This window comes from Jaculus jaculus, chromosome 2 (genome assembly GCF_020740685.1).
Source record: "Jaculus jaculus isolate mJacJac1 chromosome 2, mJacJac1.mat.Y.cur, whole genome shotgun sequence".
Lineage (NCBI taxonomy): Eukaryota > Metazoa > Chordata > Mammalia > Rodentia > Dipodidae > Jaculus > Jaculus jaculus.
Genome location: NC_059103.1, coordinates 165,337,688 through 165,359,315, shown reverse-complemented (window position 1 = coordinate 165,359,315; position 21,628 = coordinate 165,337,688). Strand labels below are relative to the sequence as shown.

The 21,628-nt window shown below is 41.2% G+C and overlaps 1 protein-coding gene across 2 annotated transcripts in view; it reads right to left on the bottom strand.

The window, feature by feature from the left end:
- Positions 1-21,628, bottom strand: part of Ints8 (integrator complex subunit 8) — a 61,381-nt gene that overhangs the window by 23,119 nt on the left and 16,634 nt on the right. For both annotated transcript variants that reach the window (XM_045143151.1, XR_006635745.1), the window contains exons 11-16: positions 20,502-20,572; positions 19,203-19,378; positions 15,488-15,621; positions 13,956-14,066; positions 11,813-12,014; positions 7,152-7,273 (exon numbers count right to left, since the gene is read on the bottom strand). In XM_045143151.1, coding sequence (XP_044999086.1) covers positions 7,152-7,273; positions 11,813-12,014; positions 13,956-14,066; positions 15,488-15,621; positions 19,203-19,378; positions 20,502-20,572 — 816 coding nt within the window. The remainder of the gene's footprint in view (positions 1-7,151; positions 7,274-11,812; positions 12,015-13,955; positions 14,067-15,487; positions 15,622-19,202; positions 19,379-20,501; positions 20,573-21,628) is intronic.

Sequence of the window (21,628 nt, the reverse complement as noted above, 5' to 3'; positions counted from 1 at the left end):
GCTTTTATGGTACTGCAAATCAAACCCAGGGCCCCTAACCACACTCAGCTCATATATTAATTTTTAACAGCAGCAACTGTTAGCATAAAGCAAATTAAGGAAGAACAGATTACAGAGGTGGTAATCTAATTAAAGTTAACAACCATTGAATAGAGAGTAGGACTGAAAGCAAAAGGCAAAGACAGGCCCAAAATATGGAGGAAGAAAAAACAAGTTTAAATGAAATTCAGCATTTCTTTCTCTAACTTCAAAGCAAGAGAAGGCTTGATTCTGGCTCTTATTAAATTTTATATACTATGGCTCTTTTAGAGAACACAATGGAAGTTAATTTCAAAGGCGCATCAAGAAACCCTAGTTTTGAGAGCGAGATGCTACCTCGAAAAACAACAACAAAAAAAACCCATAAAACAAAGAAATCTTAGTTTCCAATAAAATGGACCCAAAAAGTTTTCTAATGAAATTCCTACTGCTTAAAGAAGAAACAGATTTACTGCAAATGAAAACTGTTGTTTCCCTATATGTTTTTGATATGAAAATATTTAAGGGGTTTTCCCATTTCTGGGGACCACTTCTACTTTACAGGAGCTGTGCCTTCTTTCCTTCTCTTAAACTCTGGAATAAAATCTTTCTACACTTACTAAAAAAATTTTTTATTTTGTTTGTTATTGTTTTTTGAGGTAGGGTCTCACTCTAGTCCAGGCTGGCCTGGAATTTACTAGGTAGTCTCAGGGTAGTTTCGAATTCATGGTGATCCTCCTACCTCTGCCTCTTGAGTGCTGGGATTAAAGGCGTGTGCCAGCACGCCTGGCTTAGAAAAACTCTTTGTTTTTAATTAACAAACTTCCATGATTGTAAACAATATCCCACGGTAATGCCCTCCCTCCCCCCACTTTCCCCTTTGAAACTCCATTCTCCATCATATCCTCTCCCCCCTCAATCAATCTCTCTAGAAAAAGAAAAATTTTAAATAGACTAAAATAAGTACCCAACACACTTTGATGCTCTGTTGTATTTGCTCTCTATATCCAACTATACATACAGTATTCTATCAAAACATTAAGTTACAGGGCTGGAGAGATGGCTTAGCGGTTAAGCGCTTGCCTGTGAAGCCTAAGGACCCCGATTCGAGGCTCGGTTCCCCAGGTCCCACGTTAGCCAGATGCACAAGGGGGTGCACACATCTGGAGTTCGTTTGGAGAGGCTGGAAGCCCTGGTGCGCCCATTCTCTCTCTCCCTCTATCTGTCTTCCTCTCTGTGTCTGTCGCTCTCAAATAAGTAAATAAATAAATTAATTAATTAATTTAAAGAAAACACATTAAGTTACAGCAGGGCATGGTGGCACACGCCTTTAATCCCAGCACTCGGGAGGCAGAGGTAGGAGGATTGCCCCGAGTTCGAGACTACCCTGAGATTACCTTGTGAATTCCAGGTCAGCCTAGGCCTAGAGTGAGACCCTACCTTGAACCCCCCCCCCCAAAAAAAAACGTAAGTTATAGACATGGTATTTTACCTGTAAATAATTCACTATACACTTACTAAGGACAAGGATTTTTTTCTTTCTTCCATTTATTTATTTGAGAGAGAGAGAGAGGCAGATAGACAGAATGGGCATGCCAGGGCTCCAGCCACTGTAAACAAACTCCAGATGTATGTGCCACCTTGTGCAAGTGGCTTATGTGGGTCCTGGGGAATCAAGGTCCTTAGGCTTCTCAGGCAAATGTCTTAACTACTAAGCCATCTCTCCAGCCCATTTCTTCCTGATTTTTTGAAGCAAGTTCTCATCTATCCCAGTACCAAGTTGACCTGGAACTCTGTAACCCAGGCTAGCCTCAAACCCATGATAATCCGTCTGCTTCAACCTCCTAAAGGCTGGATTAGAGATGTGCAAGGACATTTGATATAACTATAATTAAGAAAATGAGCAAGAATAACTTGTAGGCGTGGTGGCGCATGCCTTTAATCCTAGCACTTAGGAGGCAGAGGTAGGAGGACTGCTTTGGGTTCAAGGCCAGCCTGAGATTACATAGTGAATTCCTGGGCTAGAGTGAGACCCTACCTTGAAAAACAAACAAACAAACAAAAACAACAACAACAACAACAAAAAGCCAAAATACTTGTGTCTTGTAAATGCAGTAGAAATGATGTAAAAGTCCTACCTAGCCCATATGGATGGGTGTCAGCCACATAGTGTCCCTCGGGACTTTTACCCCACATGCCCTTTAGAAACTCCAGCAAGTGGAACCGGGGTGCTTGCAGGGCTACTATCACTTATCTCAAGTTCATTTCCTGTTGTCAGGGATCACATGAAGGTCACTACATTTACTAAGTAGGTAAATTTAGTGAAAAGCAAGTGCTGGAGGGAGGGGAGATGGCTCAATGAATAAGACAACTGCAGCCTAAGTGTAAGGAGGGGTGTGCTCCCAGGTGGGTCTGGCAGGCTGCCTGTAATCCAGTGCTCACGAGGTGGATCCGGGAAATCCACAGGACACGCTAACTACCTGAGTAAGAGAGCTCTGGGTTCAAGGAAGATGCAGTCTCAATAAGTAATGTAGAGCGCCATCAAGGAAGGTACCCCACACCAATCTCTGGCCTCTACCATGCAGGCACACAAACATACACCCACCCAAACACATATATGCATGCATACCACACACATGGGAAAAAAAGTACTAACTAGAAGTTAGGTTGTATATATCAAAAATGCCAAGGCTGGAGAGATTGCTCAATGGTTAAAGATGCTGGCTTGTAAAGCCTGAGAACCCAGGTTTGATTCCCCAATACCTACATAAAGCCAGGCACACAAAGTGACACTTCCATCTGGAATTTGTTTACACTGGCAAGGGGCCCTGGTATGCCTATGTTCTCTATCTCATAAATAAATACATAATAAATAAAACTAAAAAAAAATCCTAGCACTCAGGAGCTGAGACAGGAGATCTCAAGTCTGAGGCCAGCCAGGCTACATAGTAGAGCCTTGTCACATGAATTTTCAAAAGTCTTATGGCTCCCAAAGTAAAGAAGTCCTTAAGCCTCTGAGCACCTGTGCTATGCACCATATGGAACACAAGAGTACATACTGCTGGAGCTGAAGCTAGTTAAAGGCAATTACTTACAAAGCCTGATGGCCTGGGTTCAATTTTGCAGTACCCACATAGAGCCAAATGTACATGCATCTTAGTTCACTTGCAGTGGTAAGAAGCTCTGGTGAACTTATTCCCCCCTCTCATTCTCTCTCTATACCTGCAAATAAATAAAACTTAATTGCCATCAAGAACTCACCATCTGAGGCTTTTACTCCCTCCTGCCTTTGATCATGGGTAGGAAGTCTTCATAATATTTCTTTACTGCTTTTATTTTGGTTTTTCAAGGTAGGGTTTCACCTCAACCCTGAGCTGCCCTGGAATTCACTATGTTGCAGGGTGGCCTCGAACTCATGGCAATCCTCCTACCTCTGCCTCACAAGTGCTGGGGTAAAAGCATGTGCCACCATGCCCAGCCATTCTCTCTCTACATATATATCTGCCTCTTTGTCTTTCTCTCTCTCTCAAATAAATAAATATCTTTTTTAAAAGAAAGCATTGAGGCAATAGTATTTTCATCATGTCAGCATGAAGCAGAGCAATCCCTGATTTTTTTTTTTTCTTGTTTTTCTTGGTAGCAAATTGAAAATGAAGAGCGGTCAAAGGCTATAGGACACCTTTAATCCCAGCACTCAGGAGGCAAAGGTGGGAAAATCACTATGAGTTCAAGGCCAGACTGATATTATACAGTGAATTCCAGGTCTGCCTTACATCAAGACCCTATTTCAAAAAGCCAAAAATAAAATAAAATAAAGGCTATGGGGCTGGAGAGATGGCTTAGCGGTTAAGCGCTTGCCTGTGAAGCCCCAGGACCCACGTTAAGCAGATGCACAAGGGGGCGCATGCATCTGGAGTTTGTTTGTAGTGGCTGGAGGCCCTGGTGCACCCATTCTCCCTATCTGCCTCTTTCTCTCTGTCTGTCACTTTCAAATAAATAAATAAAAACAAACAAACAAACAAAAAAAAGAACTCACCATCTCACAGGAAAGACAGACCAATAAATAGTTGATCATACAGTATATTTTTCTATTTTTTTCTTTTTTGACTTTTTGAGGTAGAGTCTCATGCTAGCCCAGCTGACGTGGAATTTGCTCTGTAGTCCCAGGCTGATGTCTAATTCACAGTAATCCACCTACCTCTTGGCTTCCCAAGTGCTGGGGTTAAAGATGTGTACCACCATACCCAGTAATTATGCAGTATAAACTCAAGAATAAACAACATCAACACTATAACAGAAGCAAGACTAGCATGAAGGCAGTAAGAGGAGAAAGTGATTTCTTCATTTAGAAAGAAAGGAAAGCTGCCAAGAAAACACAAAAACAGGCAAAAGTGGGAAGGTGCCTTGCAGCTAAGAGAAGAGAGAGCATGTGCACAGCGCACCGGGTGCGGCCGGCAGGGAGGGCCTGATGAGGCTCAAGGGAAGATGCACCTGCAGAAGGCTCACGTCTTACAAGGCATTGCAATCATACTAGAATGTGAGGCTTTATCCTCACTTTCATTACTATCACCAGCCACTCCTCTTCCTCACTAAAATTTTAGAAATAAACTCCACGTCTTTTCCATAACAGCATAATGACTCCCATTCTGATCCAAAAGGCAAACCAGACAGAATTAAGTATTTTTCAAAAGGGTCTAGATCTAAAGGAAGGCAATACAGCCCAATGGTAGAGCTCTTGCCTAGCATATGTAAAGCCCTAGGTTCAAAAAGAGGGCAATTAAAAAAAACAGAGGTGGGGGGCTGGAGAGATGGCTTAGCAGTTAAGTGCTTGTCTGTAAAGCCTAAGGACCCCGGTTCGAGGCTTGATTCTCCAGGACCCACGTTAGCCAGATGCAAAAGGGGGCGCACGCGTCTAGAGTTCGTTTGCAGTGGCTAGAAGCCCTGGTGCGCCCACTCCCCCACCCTCTCTCTCTGCCTCTTTCTCTGTCACTGTCAGATAAATAAATAAAAATAAACAAAGAAATTTAAAAAGGCGGAAGAGATGGCTTAGCAATTAAGCACTTGCCTGTGAAGCCTAAAGAGCCCGGTTCGAGGCTCAATTCCCCAGGACCCACGTAAGCCAGATGCACAAGGGGGCACATGCACCTGGAGTTCGTTTGCAGTGGCTGGAGGCCCTGGCATGGCCATTCTCTCTCTATATATATCTGCCTCTTTCTGTTTCTCTGCTTGTCGCTCTCAAATAAATAAATAAAAGTAAAAAAAAAAAAAAAACAAAGAAATGTTCTTTAAAAGAAATTTTTAAAGGGGGGATTATTTTAGTCATTTATTAAAGATTGGTCCTAGCCAGGCGTGTCGGTGTATGCCTTTAATCCAGCACTTGGGAGACAGAGGTAAGAAGATCACCATGAGGTAAAGGCCACTTTGAGACTACACAGTGAATTCCAGGTCAGCCTGGGCTAAGGCACACCCCTAACTTGAAAAAAAAAAAAAAAAAAAAAAAAAAAAAAAAAAAAAAAGATTGTTCCTTTCCTTTCTGAGATTATATAATATATATCTAATAAATTAAGAGAAAATATGTAATAGCTAAACAAATCTGTACTCTCAGCATTGAAAACAAGGCTGATATAAGAGATTCACAAATTTGAGGCCAGCCAAGGATACACAGTGTATAAAAATATATAAAACATAAAAAAACATGGTTAAAATCATCTATTACTATTTCTCATATACAATGGCCACTTAGCCTTCCAAGCTTTTTCTTTCTGTCTCTCCTTTCTCTCCTTGTTTCTCTCCTCTGCTCTCTTCCCCTACACCTCGCTCTCTCTCAGGGTCATCACCACATCCTTCCGACTTTTGGCCCAGATCAAGGACAGCAGAGGTAATGAGATGGCTTAGCCCAAAGTTAAGTAACCTTCAACACATCACAAACCCTGAAACAGTATTACACAAACATGTGACATCTCAGGTTACACAACCCTAAAGATTTCACTGCCAAGGAGAAGAGAAGATACGAGAGGAGCTACATACTATCTTAAAATTTTGAGTGGAAAAGATACTAACCTTGGAAGAAAATGGTTCTCTCACCTGAGAGTTCATTAAAGGTTAAACAGAAATTTGGGGGCATAATCAATAAGAACCACAAATCTATTATAAAATTTTCTCCAAAGAAACAATGAGTATCTAAAATTCCAAAGAAAATATAGCAATATCTTATGAGCTATAAAGAAGAAAATATCAGGCATGGTGGTACATGCCTTTAGTCCCAGCACTTGGGAGGCTAAGGCAGGAGGATTGCTGTAATCTTGAGGCCAGTCTGGGCTACAGAGTGAGACCCTCCTTCAAACAAATGAATAAACAAACAAACAAGTACACCACTGATGGTTTCTACCAATTCTAGAGCCTGATCTTGGCATTCAAAGCAAGACAATGCAAAGGGCTCTTGCTACCTTGTGACTATACAAAAATGTTACTCTCTAACCTATAATTTATGTTTGCATCTTTCCATGTTATATGGCAACAGGAAAAAAATATCAGAGGCAAGAGTTAAAGGTTTGTTCATAGCCAGGTGTGGTGGTGCACACCTTTAATCCCTGTACTCAGGAGGCAGATGTAGGAGAACTGTTGTGGGCTTGAGGCCACCCTAAGACTACATAGTGAATTCTAAGTCAGCCTAGCTACAGCAAGACCCTACCTTGGAAAAAGAAAACAAAAAAAAACAAGCATATATGTATGTATGTATATTTGTTTGTTTGTTTTTTAGCCAGGCATGGTGGCACATACCTTTAATCCCAGCACTCTGGATGCAGAAGTAGGAGGATCACTGTGTGTTCAAGGCTAGCCTGGGACTAGAAGACTTATCTTAAAAAAAGCAAAACAAAACAAACTACTTTTTTTTCCTGTCTTACTTTTTTTGTAGTGCTAGGATCACATTTGGAGCCTCATACATGCTAGCTAAGGGTTCTACCACTAAACTACAATCCCAATCCAATGCTTTGAAGTCCAACTAATAAGCACTTGTCCCATCTTCCACTGTACCATGGAATTCTCACAAATCTCCACAGAAAAGTATAAGCTGAAGAAACAGGTACAATAATACCACTCTAATAATCACTTTTAGTTTAATCATTACTTACCTTCACGTATGGATTACTCTGAAGTAGAAACGCAGGGACTTGCAGTGTAAGATATTCATTTTCTCTCCAGTTTAGCATAAAAGCAACACACTCTTCAGCTACAACTTGACGAAGAGGAATATCTAAAATGCAAAGAAGGACAAAGGTATGTTTCTGTCCTGCTTTTCCTAACAAGTTGTAACAGCTGAGCATGGGCTCAGGCCTGTAATCCTAGCACTCTGGTGTGGAAGCAAGAAGGCCAGAAGCTCAAGGTCATCCAAGGCTAGCTGGAACTACAGATCTTGTGGAAAGAAAGACAGAGAATGAGAGAAGGGGGAGGAAGGAAAGAAAGAAAACAGTAGGAATTACCATAACATTAAAATGAAGACAGGTCTGAAGAGATGGCATAGCAGTTAAGGTGCTTGCCTACAAAGCCTATGGACCCAGGTTCCCAGAGCCCATGTTAAGCTAGATGTACGTGGTGGAGCATGTGTCTGGAGAATGTCTGCAGTGGCTAGAGGTCCTGGTGTATGGCCATTCTCTCTCACTATCTCATAAATAAAAAATAAAATATTTTAGAACAGGAACAAATCCAATTTATTTTAGAATAAGAACAAAGCTCCAATTGCAACTAAATTTAGAAGCCAGGCTTAGGATGAGTGCAACATACAGCACTTTCCTAGCACACGTGAAACTCTACTTTCAATTCAGAGTCCTGGAAAAAAAAAAAAAGAGAAAGAAAGAGTAAAATGCTGATTTTTGGTGGGAGGGGATTTTGATCAAGGTACATTGAGATTGTAACCAAAATAAGATTAAAAAAATTAAAATAAGCTGGGCGTGGTGGCGCACACCTTTAATCCCAGCACTTGGGAGGCAGAGGTAGGAAGATCGCCGTGAGTTCGAGGCCACCATGGTGAATTCCAGGTCAGCCTGGGCTAGACTGAGACCCTACCTCGAAAAAGCAAAATAAATAAATAAATAAATAAAATAAAATAAAATAAATTAAAATAAAAACAGATGCAATGAAAAGTAGAAAAATACTAGTATTTTATAATTTTCACTAGAAAGTTTCACATTTCCAAACAATAGGTGACCCCAGTCCCACCTATTAATTAGTTAAATCATTTATTTCTTTTACAAGCCTAACACTGTTGTGGAACTCTAGAAGGTGACAGATGTCCTGAAGAATCCTAAAATTCACATGAACAGAAAACAATCCTGCAAATAAATTAAAGGATTGGTGGACTGGAAAGATGGCTCAGTGTGTAAGATCATTTCCCTCATGAAAGCATGAGGGCCTGAGGACACAAAAATGTTGGATTTGAGCTGGCTGACATGGCTTGCCTGTGAAGCCAAAGGACCCAGGTACCATTCCCCAGGACCCATGTAAGCCAGATGCACAAGGGGGTACATGCATCTGGAGTTCATTTGTAGCAGCTAGAGGCTCGGGCATGCCCATTCTCTTTCCCTCTGTCTGCCTCTTTCTCACACACTCTCTCAAATAAATAAATAAATAAATAAATAAATAAATAAATATAAATTTTTTAAAAACAGTTGGACATGGCCATGAATATCTGGAAGCCCAGCCCTGTGGGGAGTGGGGAGTGGAGAATCACTAGGGGTCATGGGAGGGGGACTAGTACAAACAGTGTGATGTACACTCTACCACGCTTACCACAAACAGTTCAAGTACATAAAACTGTAACAAACCTTAACATATTTATTCCTTTTTAATAGCTTTTAACTCTATTAATATGTTTCTCTTTTTATTTATTTGCACGTGTGTATGTGTATGGTGCACCAGAGGCTCTTGCCTCTGTAAATGAAAATCAGACACTTGCACCACTTCTTACACCTGGCTTCTGTGGACAGCTTGGGGAATTGAACCCCGGCTAACAGGCTTTGCAAGCAAGGACCTTTAACTACTGAGCCATCTTCCTAGCCTTTTATACTTGTCATTTAAAAAATTTTTTCTAACTCATAAATAATAAACATGAAGGTTATTTTGTTATTCAAAACTTATTTACTGCCAGACTTGGTGGTGTATGCCTTGAATCCCAGCACTCGGGAGGCAGAAGTAGGAGGACTGCCATGAGTTCAAGTCCAATATGGGACTACAGAGTGAGTGCTAGGACAGCCTGGGCTACAGTGAGACCCCACCTTGAAAAAAGAAAAACTAACCTGGTATGGTGGCTCACACCTTTAATCCCAGCATTTGGGAGGCAGAGGTAGGAGGATTGCCATGAGTTCAAGGTCACTCTGAGACTACATAGTTAATTCCAGGTCAGCCTGGACCAGAGTGAGATCCTACCTCAAAAAAAACAAAAAAAGGTGAGTGTGGCACACACCTTTAATCCCACCACACACATCTAGAGTTCATTCACTGTGGCTGAAAGGCTCCATGGCACCCATTCTCTCTCCTTCTGGCTCTTTGTCCCTCTGTGTCTCTCTCTCTCAAAAATAGAAAAAAAAATCTCTGTGGAAGAGCGATGGAGTGGGACACCCAACACTCTGACAACTGCAGCCAAACACATGGGGTGCTGCAAGTGTACATACAGCACACACAAGTATGTGTGTGCTATGTGTGAGTACATGTGTGTACATACGGGTACATGTGCACGTGGAGGCAAGAAAACAACCTCAGGAGTTGTTCCTCAGGTACACTGTCAATTTCTTTTTTTTGTTTATTTGTTTTATTTTTATTTATTTAAGAGCGACAGAGAAAGAAAGGGAAGAGAGAATGGGTGCACCAGGGCTACCAGCCACTACAAACAAACTCCAGATGCGTGCACACCCTTGTGCATCTGGCTAATGTGGGTCCTGGGGAATCAAGCCTCAAACCGGGGTCCTTAGGTTTCACAGGCAAGCGCTTAACCACTAAGCCATCTCTCCAGCCGGTCAATTTCTTTTTGAGTCAGGGTCTCTCACTGGCCTGCAGCCCACCAATTAGGCTAGACCTGCTGGTCAGGGGCTCCTAGAGAGGCTCCTGTCTTTACCCACCACACCTGGCATTTTACATGGTACTGGGTATTTAATTCAGGTCTTCATGTGTGAGGCAAGCACTTTGTCAACAGCCCCCAAATAATTTTTATTTATTTATTTATTTATTTATTTGAGAGCGACAGACACAGAGAGAAAGACAGATAGAGGGAGAGAGAGAGAATGGGCGCGCCAGGGCTTCCAGCCTCTGCAAATGAACTCCAGACACATGCACCCCCTTGTGCATCTGGCTAACGTGGGACCTGGGGAACCGAGCCTCGAACCGGGTCCTTAGGCTTCACAGGCAAGCGCTTAACCGCTAAGCCATCTCTCCAGCCCCTAATTTTTTGTTTTAAATTTTATTTATAGCCAGGTATGGTAGTGCATGCCTATAATCACAGCACTTGGGAGGTAGAGATAGGAGGATTGCCATGAATTTGAGGCCACCTTGAGACTACATAGTGAATTCCAGGTCAACCTGGGCTAGAGTGAGACCCTACCTTAAACCCCCCCCCCCAAAATAAATAAGAATTTATGTGTGTGTGTGTGTGTGTACACTTAATATTTTATTTTTCTTTATTTGTTTGAGAGAGAGAAATAAGCAGGGAAAGAGAGAGAAAATGGGCTCACCAGGGCTTCCAGCCACTGCAAACAAACTCCAGATGCATGTGCCCTCTTGTGCATCTGGTTTACATGGGTCCTAGGCAATCAAACCTAGGCCCTTTGGCTTTGTAGGCAAGTGCCTTAAACACTAAGCCATTTCTCCAGCCCTGAAAATTTATTTGAGAGAAAGAGAAAAGCAGATAGTGAAAGAATAAGCATGCCAGGACCTACAGCCACTGCAAACGAATTCCAGACACATGCGTCACCTTGTACATGTGGCTTAGTGAGTACCTGGGAATCAAGCCTAGGTCCTTAGGCTTTGCAGGCACATGCATCTGAGTTCGTTTGCAGTGGCCAGAGGCCTTGGAGTGCCGATTCTATTTGCCTCTTTCACTTTCTCTCAAACAAATAAATAAAACATTTCAATGGAGAATGAACTACAGACACATGTGCCACCTTGTGCACCTGGCTTATGTGAGTACTGACAAATCAAACCTGGGTCCTTAAGCTTCACAGGCAAGTGCCTTAAATGCTAAGCCATCTCTCTAACCTCTAAATTTTTTTTTTTTTTTTTCGAGGTAGGGTTTCACTCTGGCCCCAGCTAACCTGGAATTAACTATGTAGTCACAGGGTAGCCTCGAACTCACAGTGATCCTCCTACCTCTGCCTCCCAAGTGCTGGGATTAAAGGTATGCGCCACCACGCCCAACTAAGTAATTTTTTATAGAGGTGGGGAGATGGCTCAGCAGCTAAGAGAGCTTGCCAATTGAGTATAGATTCCTCAGAACCCAGTCAATACACTTCAGTAACCTCAGTCTGTGGGACAGAGACAGTGGAGAACTGCTGGGACTGGCTAGCTAACTGTAGTTCCAGGTATAGTGAGAGAACCTCATCTCAAGGAAATACACAAATGAACAATAAAAGGACATCCTGCATTCTCTTCTGGCCTCCACATACACATACATGGGGTACATCTATCTTTGCGCACGCACACACACATACACATGCATACAACACATCCACAGAAGTAAAACATTTCTTTATCCCCACAACTACCTAAGTATGGAGTTTATCAATTTTACAATGTGAACCAGCCTTACCAGGAAGCCTCATTTCCAGATATCCTCGTACCCTACTAATAAGGTCAGAAGGAGGCCTTTCTCCCGACTGCCCTGTTCCAGCTTCATGTGTATGAATATCCAAAAGCAACATCTCATTCAGCATAACCTGACGGAGTTTTGGTGAGAACTCAGTTACCAATTCCAAACAGGCAGCAAATAGCTGTTTAGCATGGGGAAAATCCTATAAAAGAAATAAGAGTATAGTCTGAGTCAATCTTTGTAAGAAATTCTGATAATTTATTCATGATTAAGAATTTAGCAGAGGGGCTAGAGAGATAGCTTAGTGGTTAAGGCGCTTGCCTGCATAGCCTAAGGATCCAGGTTGGATTTTCCAGGTCCCACATAAACCAGATGCACAAGGTGGTGCATGCATCTGGAGTTCATTTGCAGCAATGGCTAGAGGACCTGGCATGCCCATTCATTCTCTGTCTGTCTCTAATAAATAAATAAAATAAAATAAAGTCTTTAAAAAAAAAAAAAAGAATTTTAACAGGGGGGAAAAAAACAGAAGAGAAAAGCTGGGCATGGTGGCACACACCTTTAATCCCAGCACTTGGGAGGCAGAGGTAGTAGAACTGTTGTGAGTTCAAGGCAACCCTGAGACTACATAGTGAATTTCAGGTCAGCCTGGCCTGCCTCGAAATCCACCCCCCCAAAAAAAATTACCATCTTGAACTGCAAGATCACTAAGAAATCAGGCTGGATGGGCTGGAGAGATGGCTTAGCGGTTAAGCACTTGCCTGTGAAGCCTAAGGACCCCGGTTCGAGGCTCGATTCCCCAGGACCCATGTTAGCCAGATACACAAGGGGGCACATGAGTCTGGAGTTCACTTGCAGTGGCTGGAGGCCCTGGCGTGCCCCCCCCCCCTCTCTTCCTATGCCTCTTTCTCTGTCTGTCACTTTCAAATAAATAAATAAACATTAAAAAAAAAAAAAAAGAAAAGAAATCAGGCTGGAGCTGAAGCTGAAAACCTTCTCCCTGTAGACCAGCTGACAGAAAGCTGGGAAGAGCTATGCTGCCTGCAGCCCAAGGGGAGAGAAGTCACCAGCAGTAATAAAACTGGACACTGCAAGCCTTACGTCTGGCCAGCTAACAGGTGCAATAGTGGCATGTCTGTTATGGGGGAAATAAACTGCTATCTAATTGGACTGGAGGACTGCTCCATGGGAGGGAATACATGCCTCATACTGAAAACCTATCAAAAGCCTATGGTGTGGGAGGTTATGAGCCCTGGGGGAATAACACCTGCCATCATCTGGCAAAATTAGTATATGATGCTTACCAGACTGCCCTATAAGCACTTTCTTTTCTTTTTTAGCTTTCACTTTTATAAAAATATCAATTATATGTATTTATTATACAGATAATGGGCATGCTACAGCCTCTAGCCACTGCAAACGAACTCCAAACACAGGCCACCATGTGCATCTGGCTTAAATGGATTCTAAGGAAATCGAATCTGTGTCCTTAAGCTTTGCAGGCAAGCGCCTTACCTGCTAAGCCATCTCTCCAGCCCTATAAAAAATATTTTTGGGCTGGAAAGATGGCTTACAGTTTCGTTCATAAGCCTGGAGTTCACTTGCAGTGGCTAGAGGACCTGACATGCCCATTCTCTATCTGCTTCTTTCTCTCCCTCTCTCAAATAAATAAATAAACTAACAACAGGCTGACCTGGAATTCACCTGAGACCTCAGGGTGGCCTCAAACTCACGGTGATCCTCCTACCTCTGCCTCCTGAATGCTGGGGTTAAGGGCGTGTGCCACCAAGCCCAGCCGAGCTATTTTATTTTTTAAAGAAAAGGAATCCTGCTATATTGTATAGATTAGTTGTGAAGTTCTAGGCTAGAGTGAGCCTCCTGCTGTAACCTCTGGAGTGGCAGGAACTCTATGTGTGAAAAACCATATCCAAAAAGCACAGTGCAATAGCTACAGGTACAAACACACTGTGGTATAACTATGAGAGTAAAGGAAGAATAATCAACTAAAATACCTTGGAAAATGGTATTTTAGGCCTATCCTTTTAAGCCTATAATTATGATATTACCAACAGGAATCAGAACGTCTTAGTTCCTGACTTTCATGCATACTTCTACTCACCTTGACATGCATACTTCTACTCACCTTGACAGTACTGCAGTGTAACCCTTTGGCCATGAGAATGTAAACCAAATCTCTTGTTAAATTGTCCTTAATTCCCAGGATAACACCACTATATACAGAAGGCACTTCCCACTAAAAGAAAATACATTAAGCACACACACAGAGGAAGACACACCTAGATGAGAATTTCAACAATCTTCAATTACATTAAAAAAAAAATCATCCATAGATTGTTTTTTAAATAGAAAAGAAAATAACAATGTTAAATAAAATGAATATACATTACAATGAATACCAGTTAAGAGCTTAAAATTTCTCAAAGATGATAACATCAAATTAAGAGAGACTAATGGAGAGAGAGGGGGGATATAATGGAGAGTAGTTATGAAAGGGAAAGTGGGGGAGGGGAGGGGAAATATCATGGTTTGTTGTCTGTAAGTATAGAAGTTGTCAATATAAAAAATATATATTTTAGCCGGGCGTGGTGGCGCACGCCTTTAATCCCAGCACTTGGGAGGCAGAGGTAGGAGGATCGCCATGAGTTTGAGACCACCCTGAGGCTACATAGTGAATTCCAGGTCAGCCTGAGCCAGAGTGAGACCCTACCTCGAAAAAAAAACAAAAAAACAAACAAACCCCAAAATATATATATTTTAAATTTTTCTGAAGGATGAAAAGGGACATAATGATACTAATAGTAGCACAGCACTTGCCTAGCATGCGTGAGACTCTAGACTTGGTGTGCAGCACAGGGGTTGCTGAGAAGGGTACCCCCCAAAAAACCAAGAGCTTTAAGTAATGCTGTGATCCTCACAAGGATACTGAGACTGATGCTATTGTTCAGATTTTACATGAGAAAATTAAGATAGACATAGCATATCTAAGAAAATAAAATGTCATGGAAAATGTTAATAAAAATTAAAAAAAATTAAAAAATTAAAAAAAGAAAAGAAAATGAGTAAAGTACAGAAACGGGACTCAATACTCAGGCAGGCAGCTCTAGTATCATCTCTTAAACTATTATTTTATACATTTCCACTTAAAAATTAACACTAGGTGGGGAGATAAAGGAGGATAGTGAGAGGGGGCTGTGATCAGGGTACACTGTAGATATGTATGGAGGCTGTCAATAAAAAGTCAAAAATTTAACACTAAAAGCTTGGGTGTCATGGCTCACACCTGTACTACCTGGGCAACAAAATGAGTTCCAGGTTAACCTGGACTAGAATGAGACCGTATCAGGAAAAAAAAAAAAAAGAGGAAAAACAAAAGAAAGAAAGAAAGAAAAAAAGGAGGGGGGTTAGACAGAAACAAACATAATTCATCTCTGTGCTTTTTGAGACAGGAAGCTATAGGCTGGGAGTGGCTTTGCATTCCTGATCCTCCAGTTTCCATCTCCCCAGTACTAAGACTACAGGTGTGTACCAACGTGCCCAGTTTTATGTTGGACTGGGTGGGGATTGAGCTCAAGGCTTTCTGCATGCTAAACAGGTTCTCTTCCCATGGAGTAACACCCTCAACCCATACCTATTCTTAACAGAGAATTTTTTTACCTTATTAGATACTGTCCAAAACTGTCGCTCTGAAGTCATACCATGTAACTCAATTAAAATCTGTCGAATCCTCCAGGGATCCACTGATAATATAAGCTGATGTTCCAGCTGCCCAATGTTGACACTTGCTGAGGCTACAGAAAAGTACTCTATTTCAGTTAATAGTTTAGTTCAGATACTTGAAAAATTATAAATTTGATACTATAATTGAAAGAAATTTTGTCTTTTTGAAAGGGGAATTACTTTATATAATGCAAATTATATACTAACTCCATCCTCATACAAAAAACCCATCACAACTTATATCCAAATTTAGTAAAATGAACACATTTTAAAATATATACAGTAAAAGTATAAACATACCAGGTGTGGTGGTGCATGCTTTTAATACCAGCACTCGGGAGGGCAGAGGAAAGAGGATCCCTGAGTTTGAACTCAGCCTGGAACTACAGAATGAGTTCCAGGTCAACCCAGGCTAAAGTGAGACCCTACCTCAAAAAAAAAAAAATTAGGGCTGGAGAGATGGCTGATCAGTTAAGGTGCTTGCCTGTGAAGCCTAATGACTCAGGTTTGATTTTCCAGAACTCATGTAAGCCAGATGCACACAGGGTACATGTGTCTGGAGTTCATTTACAGTAGCTAGAGGCTCTGGCATGCCTATTCTTGCAAATAAAAAATTTTTTTGTTTTGTTTTGTTTTTTTGAGGTAAGGTCTCACTCTAGCCCAGGCTGACCTGGAATTAACTATGTCTTCTCAGGGTGGACTGGAACTCACAGCAATCCTCCTACTTCTGAGTGTTGAAATTAAAGGCATGTACCACCATGCCCAGCCTAAAGCATTTTTTTTTAATTAAATAAACATAGTCAAAGCCAAGTGTGATGGTGCATGCCTTTAATCCCAGTGCTCGGGCAGAGGTAGTAGGATTGCTGTGAGTTCAAGGCCACCCTGAGACTACATAAACTCTACCTCCTAAAAACAAAAACAAAAAGCAAACAAACAACAACAACAATAAAAAACCCAAACACAGTCAAAATCAGTTCATGCAAAGAATATGTGGGCTACATGGAAAGACATTAAATGTACACACATGCTAATGAAAATATTTATAAGGTGTAAATTTTAAGTAGTAAATATTAAAGATGGGTTGGAAAGATGGCTTAAAGGCACTTGGGCACTTGCATGCAAAGCCTGACAGCCTGAGTTCTATTGCCTAATACATATGCAAAGCCAAATGCACAAAGTGGTTCAATGTGTCTGGAGCTTGTTTGCAGTGGCTAGGGGCCCTGGAGTGCCCATTCTCTCTCTTTCAAATAAAAAACAAAACAAAACAAAAAACCACTAAATGTGTGTGTATGTGTTATTGAGGAGATATTAAGGAAAGGAAGGAATCATTCCCTTCCCAGAAAAACCCCAGGTCCCACGTTAGCCAGATGCACAAGGGGGTGCATGTGTCTGGAGTTCCTTTGCAGTGGCTGGAAGCCCTGGCACGCCCATTCTCTCTCTCTACCTCTATCTGTCTTTCTCTCTGTGTCTGTTGCTCTCAAATAAATAAATAAAAAATGAACAAAAAAAATATTTAAAAAAAAATCTCTATTTTAGCTGGGCGTGGTGGCACATGCCTTTAATCCCTGCACTTGGGAAGCAGTGGTAGGAGGATCACCAGGAGTTCAAAGCTACCCTGAGACTACATAGTGAATTTCAGGTCAGCCTGAGCTAGAGTGAGGCCCTACCATGAAAAACAAAAAAACAAACAAAAAATCTCTATCTTAGGGCTGGAGGGATGGCTTAGTAGTTAAGGCATTTGCTTGCAAATCCAGAGGATCTTGGTTCAATTCCCCAGGACCCATGTAAGGCAGCTATACAAGGTGGAACATGTGTTTGGAGTTCGTTTGCAGTGGCTGGAGGCCCTAGTGCGTCCATTCTCTTCCTTTCTCTCTCTTTCTGCTTCCTTCTCTCTCAAATAAATAAAAATGAAATTAAAAAAAAAATTTAATCCTATTTTAATCAAAATTCAAAGACAGGTTATGGTGGCACACGCCTTTAATCACAGTACTCAGGAAGCAGAAGTAGGAGGATAACCTTGAGTTTGAGCCAGACTAAGACTACATAGTGAATTCCAAGTCAGCCTGGGCCAGAGCAAAACCTCCATTGAAAATCCAAAAAAAATAAATAAATAAATCAAGATATTATGAATAAGCCATATGAAACATTACTTTTTTGGATAATGGCACCCCCAGAAGCCATGGACAGTTACTAGAAAAATTTCAGTGCCAGGGAGGTCCTTGCCCCCAAAATATTACAGGCCATTGCCAAAACTCTTGGTTTCCCACCAGAAATAAATGGTTAAGACCCTATTGCTGTAGATTTCACATCCCTGGGTTGTAAGTTCATTGAGAAATCAAGCTGGGGCTGAGCTGAAAACCTCCTCCTGGAAGACCAGCTGACAGAAAGATGCACTGAATGCAACCCTATGGGAGACAGAAGTCATCAACAGTGAAAACAGTAGACACTGCAAGCCTCAAGTTTAGCCAACCAGGCCAAAAGACTGAATTGATACAATAGTGGCATGTCTGTTATAAGGGAAACCAATAGCTCTCTAATTGGACTGGAGGCCCACTCTACAGGAGGGCATATAAGCCTGGTTCTGAAAAAATCTAATCAAAAGCCTATGGTGGGGGAGATCATGAGCATTAGGAATGTAATGCCTGCGACTGTCTGGCTAAATGAGTATATTATGCTCACTGAACTGCCCTGTAAGCATTTTACCTAACATTCATACCCATATATTAATACTACCCTCACTTTTGGTTAGAGAAGCTTCTCTTTTCAGATGGCAGTGACCACTGGGATGACCAAAAGGCACCATAGTGACTGACAAGGAGTGACAGAGGAGTGTTCAGTACTGAAACATCTCTATCACACCTTCCAATAATAATTGTTAATTATTTTTAATAATTTTTAAAAGATAGGGTGAAGCTTTCAAAAAAAAGAACATATTAGCAGTAGTGTTATTTGGTAATTTCCTCTGCTAAAATATTTTTTCTTTAATATTTCATTTACTTCTTTATTTATATTTTTGCTTGAGAGAGAGAAAGCAAGAGAGAGAGAAAGAGAACTGGCACTCCAGGGTTTTAGCCACTGCAATGAACCTCCAGATGCTTGTGTCATCTAGTGGGCATGTGCAACCCTGCCCTTGTCTCACCTTTGTGCATCTGGCTAATGTGGGATCTGGAGGGTCAAACATGGGTGCTTAGGCTTCACAAGTAAGTACCTTAACCGCTAAGCCATCTCTCCAGCCCCCTAATATTTTACTTATTTGTTTTACTTACCGGGGGGACGAGAGAGAATGGGTACTCACGGCCTTCCTTCAGCCACTGTAAATGAACTCCAGACATATGAGCCACCTTGTGTATCTGACATGGGACCTGGAGAATCAAACCTGGGTCCTTAGGGTTCGCAGGCAAGCACTTCAACTGCTAAGCCATCTCTCCAGCCTATAAATCTTTTAGGTCTCTATTAACCATGGATTTACCTGAGTCCTAACAATAAACAGCTCATAGAGAAATCTCATCGTAAATGACAGATTGAATTTCTATTAATTACTAACACAAGTATAAACTAAAATAAAAACAAGGCAACATTTAAATATATTTCAGTGCTCATTTGAATAGATGGGCAAAACGTGCACATTTTAGGTGCAGAATAGACAGCTAACCTGGGATATCATAAAATGAAGTCACAGGCTTAATGCACAGATTGACTCGAGGGGATCTCTTCCTCATCTGATCAACAAGGAGCTTCCGTTCATCATCTTTCAACAATGTAATGAATAACTCATGTGAAGAAATCATGAAAACATACTGCAGATCTTCTAACCCCAGACATACATTCCTAGATCAGCAAGAAATATTTTTTAAAATATAGAATTTCAAAAAGGACTCATCCTATCAACCAATTTTTATTCAGAAGCAACTTTAAAAGCCACTATTTCATAAATTACAAGACAGTACTCTGAAATATTTCATATTTCCCATTGATTATTACTTGAAATTACAATGTACAATGTACTATGTACAATGGTACTAAAGTATACAAAAAAGGTAACTATGTAATCCTAAAGATTAATGCTGCTATACAAATTTGAAATTAGCCTTAGCTGGTTTTTCAAATCTAAGTTACTGACTGGCTATACAGACGCAGGATAAATTTAAAGACAGGTAATAAAAATATATGTCAAGCAAATAAAAAATGTTAAGTGGAGCATATGTGTTTAATCCCAGCACTCGGGAGGCTGAGGTAGGAGAGGAGTGCTGTGATTTCAAGGCCACCCTAAGACTACATAGTGAATTCCAGGTCAGCCTGGACTAGAGTGAGACTGTACCTAAGCAAAAGAAAAAGAACAAAAAAAAAATTTCAAGTGGGCATGGTGTATATACCTATAATTTTAGCACTTGGAAGGCAGAGGCAGGAGAATTCATTCAAAGTTTGAGGACAGCCAGAGTTATATGGTGAATCTCGGTCTTTTTATAATGAAAAAAGAATGTATAAAACACTTGTCCAGCAACTCTAAGGTCTGGGATTTCATCTCGAGTATACAAACAAAATAATATACTTTTCAACAAGGTATGATGGGCACACACGTGCAATCCGAGTACTAAGAAGTCTGAGGATGAAATCATGAGATTCAGGCCAAGCTCACTCAAATACATAATAAAACAGCTTAAAAGCAAAAACAAAAACAAAAAACTACTTTTGGGCAGAGAGACAGCTTACCGGTTAAGGTGTATGCCTGTAAAGCCTAAAAATCCAGGTTCAATTCTCCAGTACCCATGTAAACCAGATGCACAAGGTGACACAGGCATCTAGAATTCATTTGCAATGGCTGGAGGCACTGATGCACCCATTCTCCCTTCCTCTCTGTCTCCCTCTCTCTCAAATAATAAACAAATAAAATATTAAAAAAATACTTCTAGAAGTAAATCCCAAGTTTATGATAGGAAAGAAAGGTACTTACTTTAGAAAAGCAGCCAGGTTTCCTTTCAAAGACTCTGAAGCTTTTTCTAAACTTACTGATCTTGAACATACCTAGGAATTGAATAATTTTTATTTTAAGAGAGACCTCACTTTGAAAAGTTTAGATTTAAAGACAAATGAACTTTCATGTTTCAACCACATAATGTGACCTTTTCTTTTTTTTTTTTTTTTAACTTTTTTTTTTAACTTTTTTTTTTATTATTTATTTATTTGAGAGCGACAGACACAGAGAGAAAGACAGATAGAGGGAGAGAGAGAGAATGGGCGCACCAGGGCTTCCAGCCTCTGCAAACGAACTCCAGACGCGTGCGCCCCCTTGTGCATCTGGCTAACGTGGGACCTGGGGAACCGAGCCTCGAACCGGGGTCCTTAGGCTTCACAGGCAAGCGCTTAACCACTAAGCCATCTCTCCAGTCCATAATGTGACCTTTTCAATAACTGCAGGCAAAAAAAAAGTTAAGCCATGGTGGTATTCCCACCACTTTAGGAGGCTGAGACAGGAGGGACACAAACCTTGAGGCAAGACCTGTCTCAAAAAAGAAAATAAATAAATAAAAAGGACAGCTGAAGCCCCAGGCATGGTGTCGCATGCCTTTGATCCCAGCACTTGGGAGGCAGAGGTAGGTGGATCACTGTGAGTTCAAGGCCACCCTAAGACTACACAGTGAATCCAGGTCAGCATGGGCTAGAGCCAAATCCTACTTCAAAAAAACAAACAAACAAAAAAAGGGCTGGAGAGCTGGCTCAGCCATTAATACACTTGCCTGCAAAGCCTAAGGATTCAGGTTTGATTCCCCAGTGTCCACATAAAGGCAGATGCACAAGGTGGCACATGCATCTGGGGATCATTTGCAGTGGCTAGAGACCCTGGCATGCCCATTCTCTCCCGCACAAAACAAGTAAATAAATAAAATATTTAAAGAAAAAGAAGAGTGGGGGTGATCCAATAGAAACCCATTGTATATATTCTGTAGCTCACAGAAAAGGCGGCTAAAGTTATGATTTGGGTGCTTAGAATGAGCAGGTGATTGAGGCTGTAGATGAGAATGCAGATAGCTTGAAAAGACAAGTTGGCAAAGAAAAAGAGTTAAAAGCAAAAAAACTAAA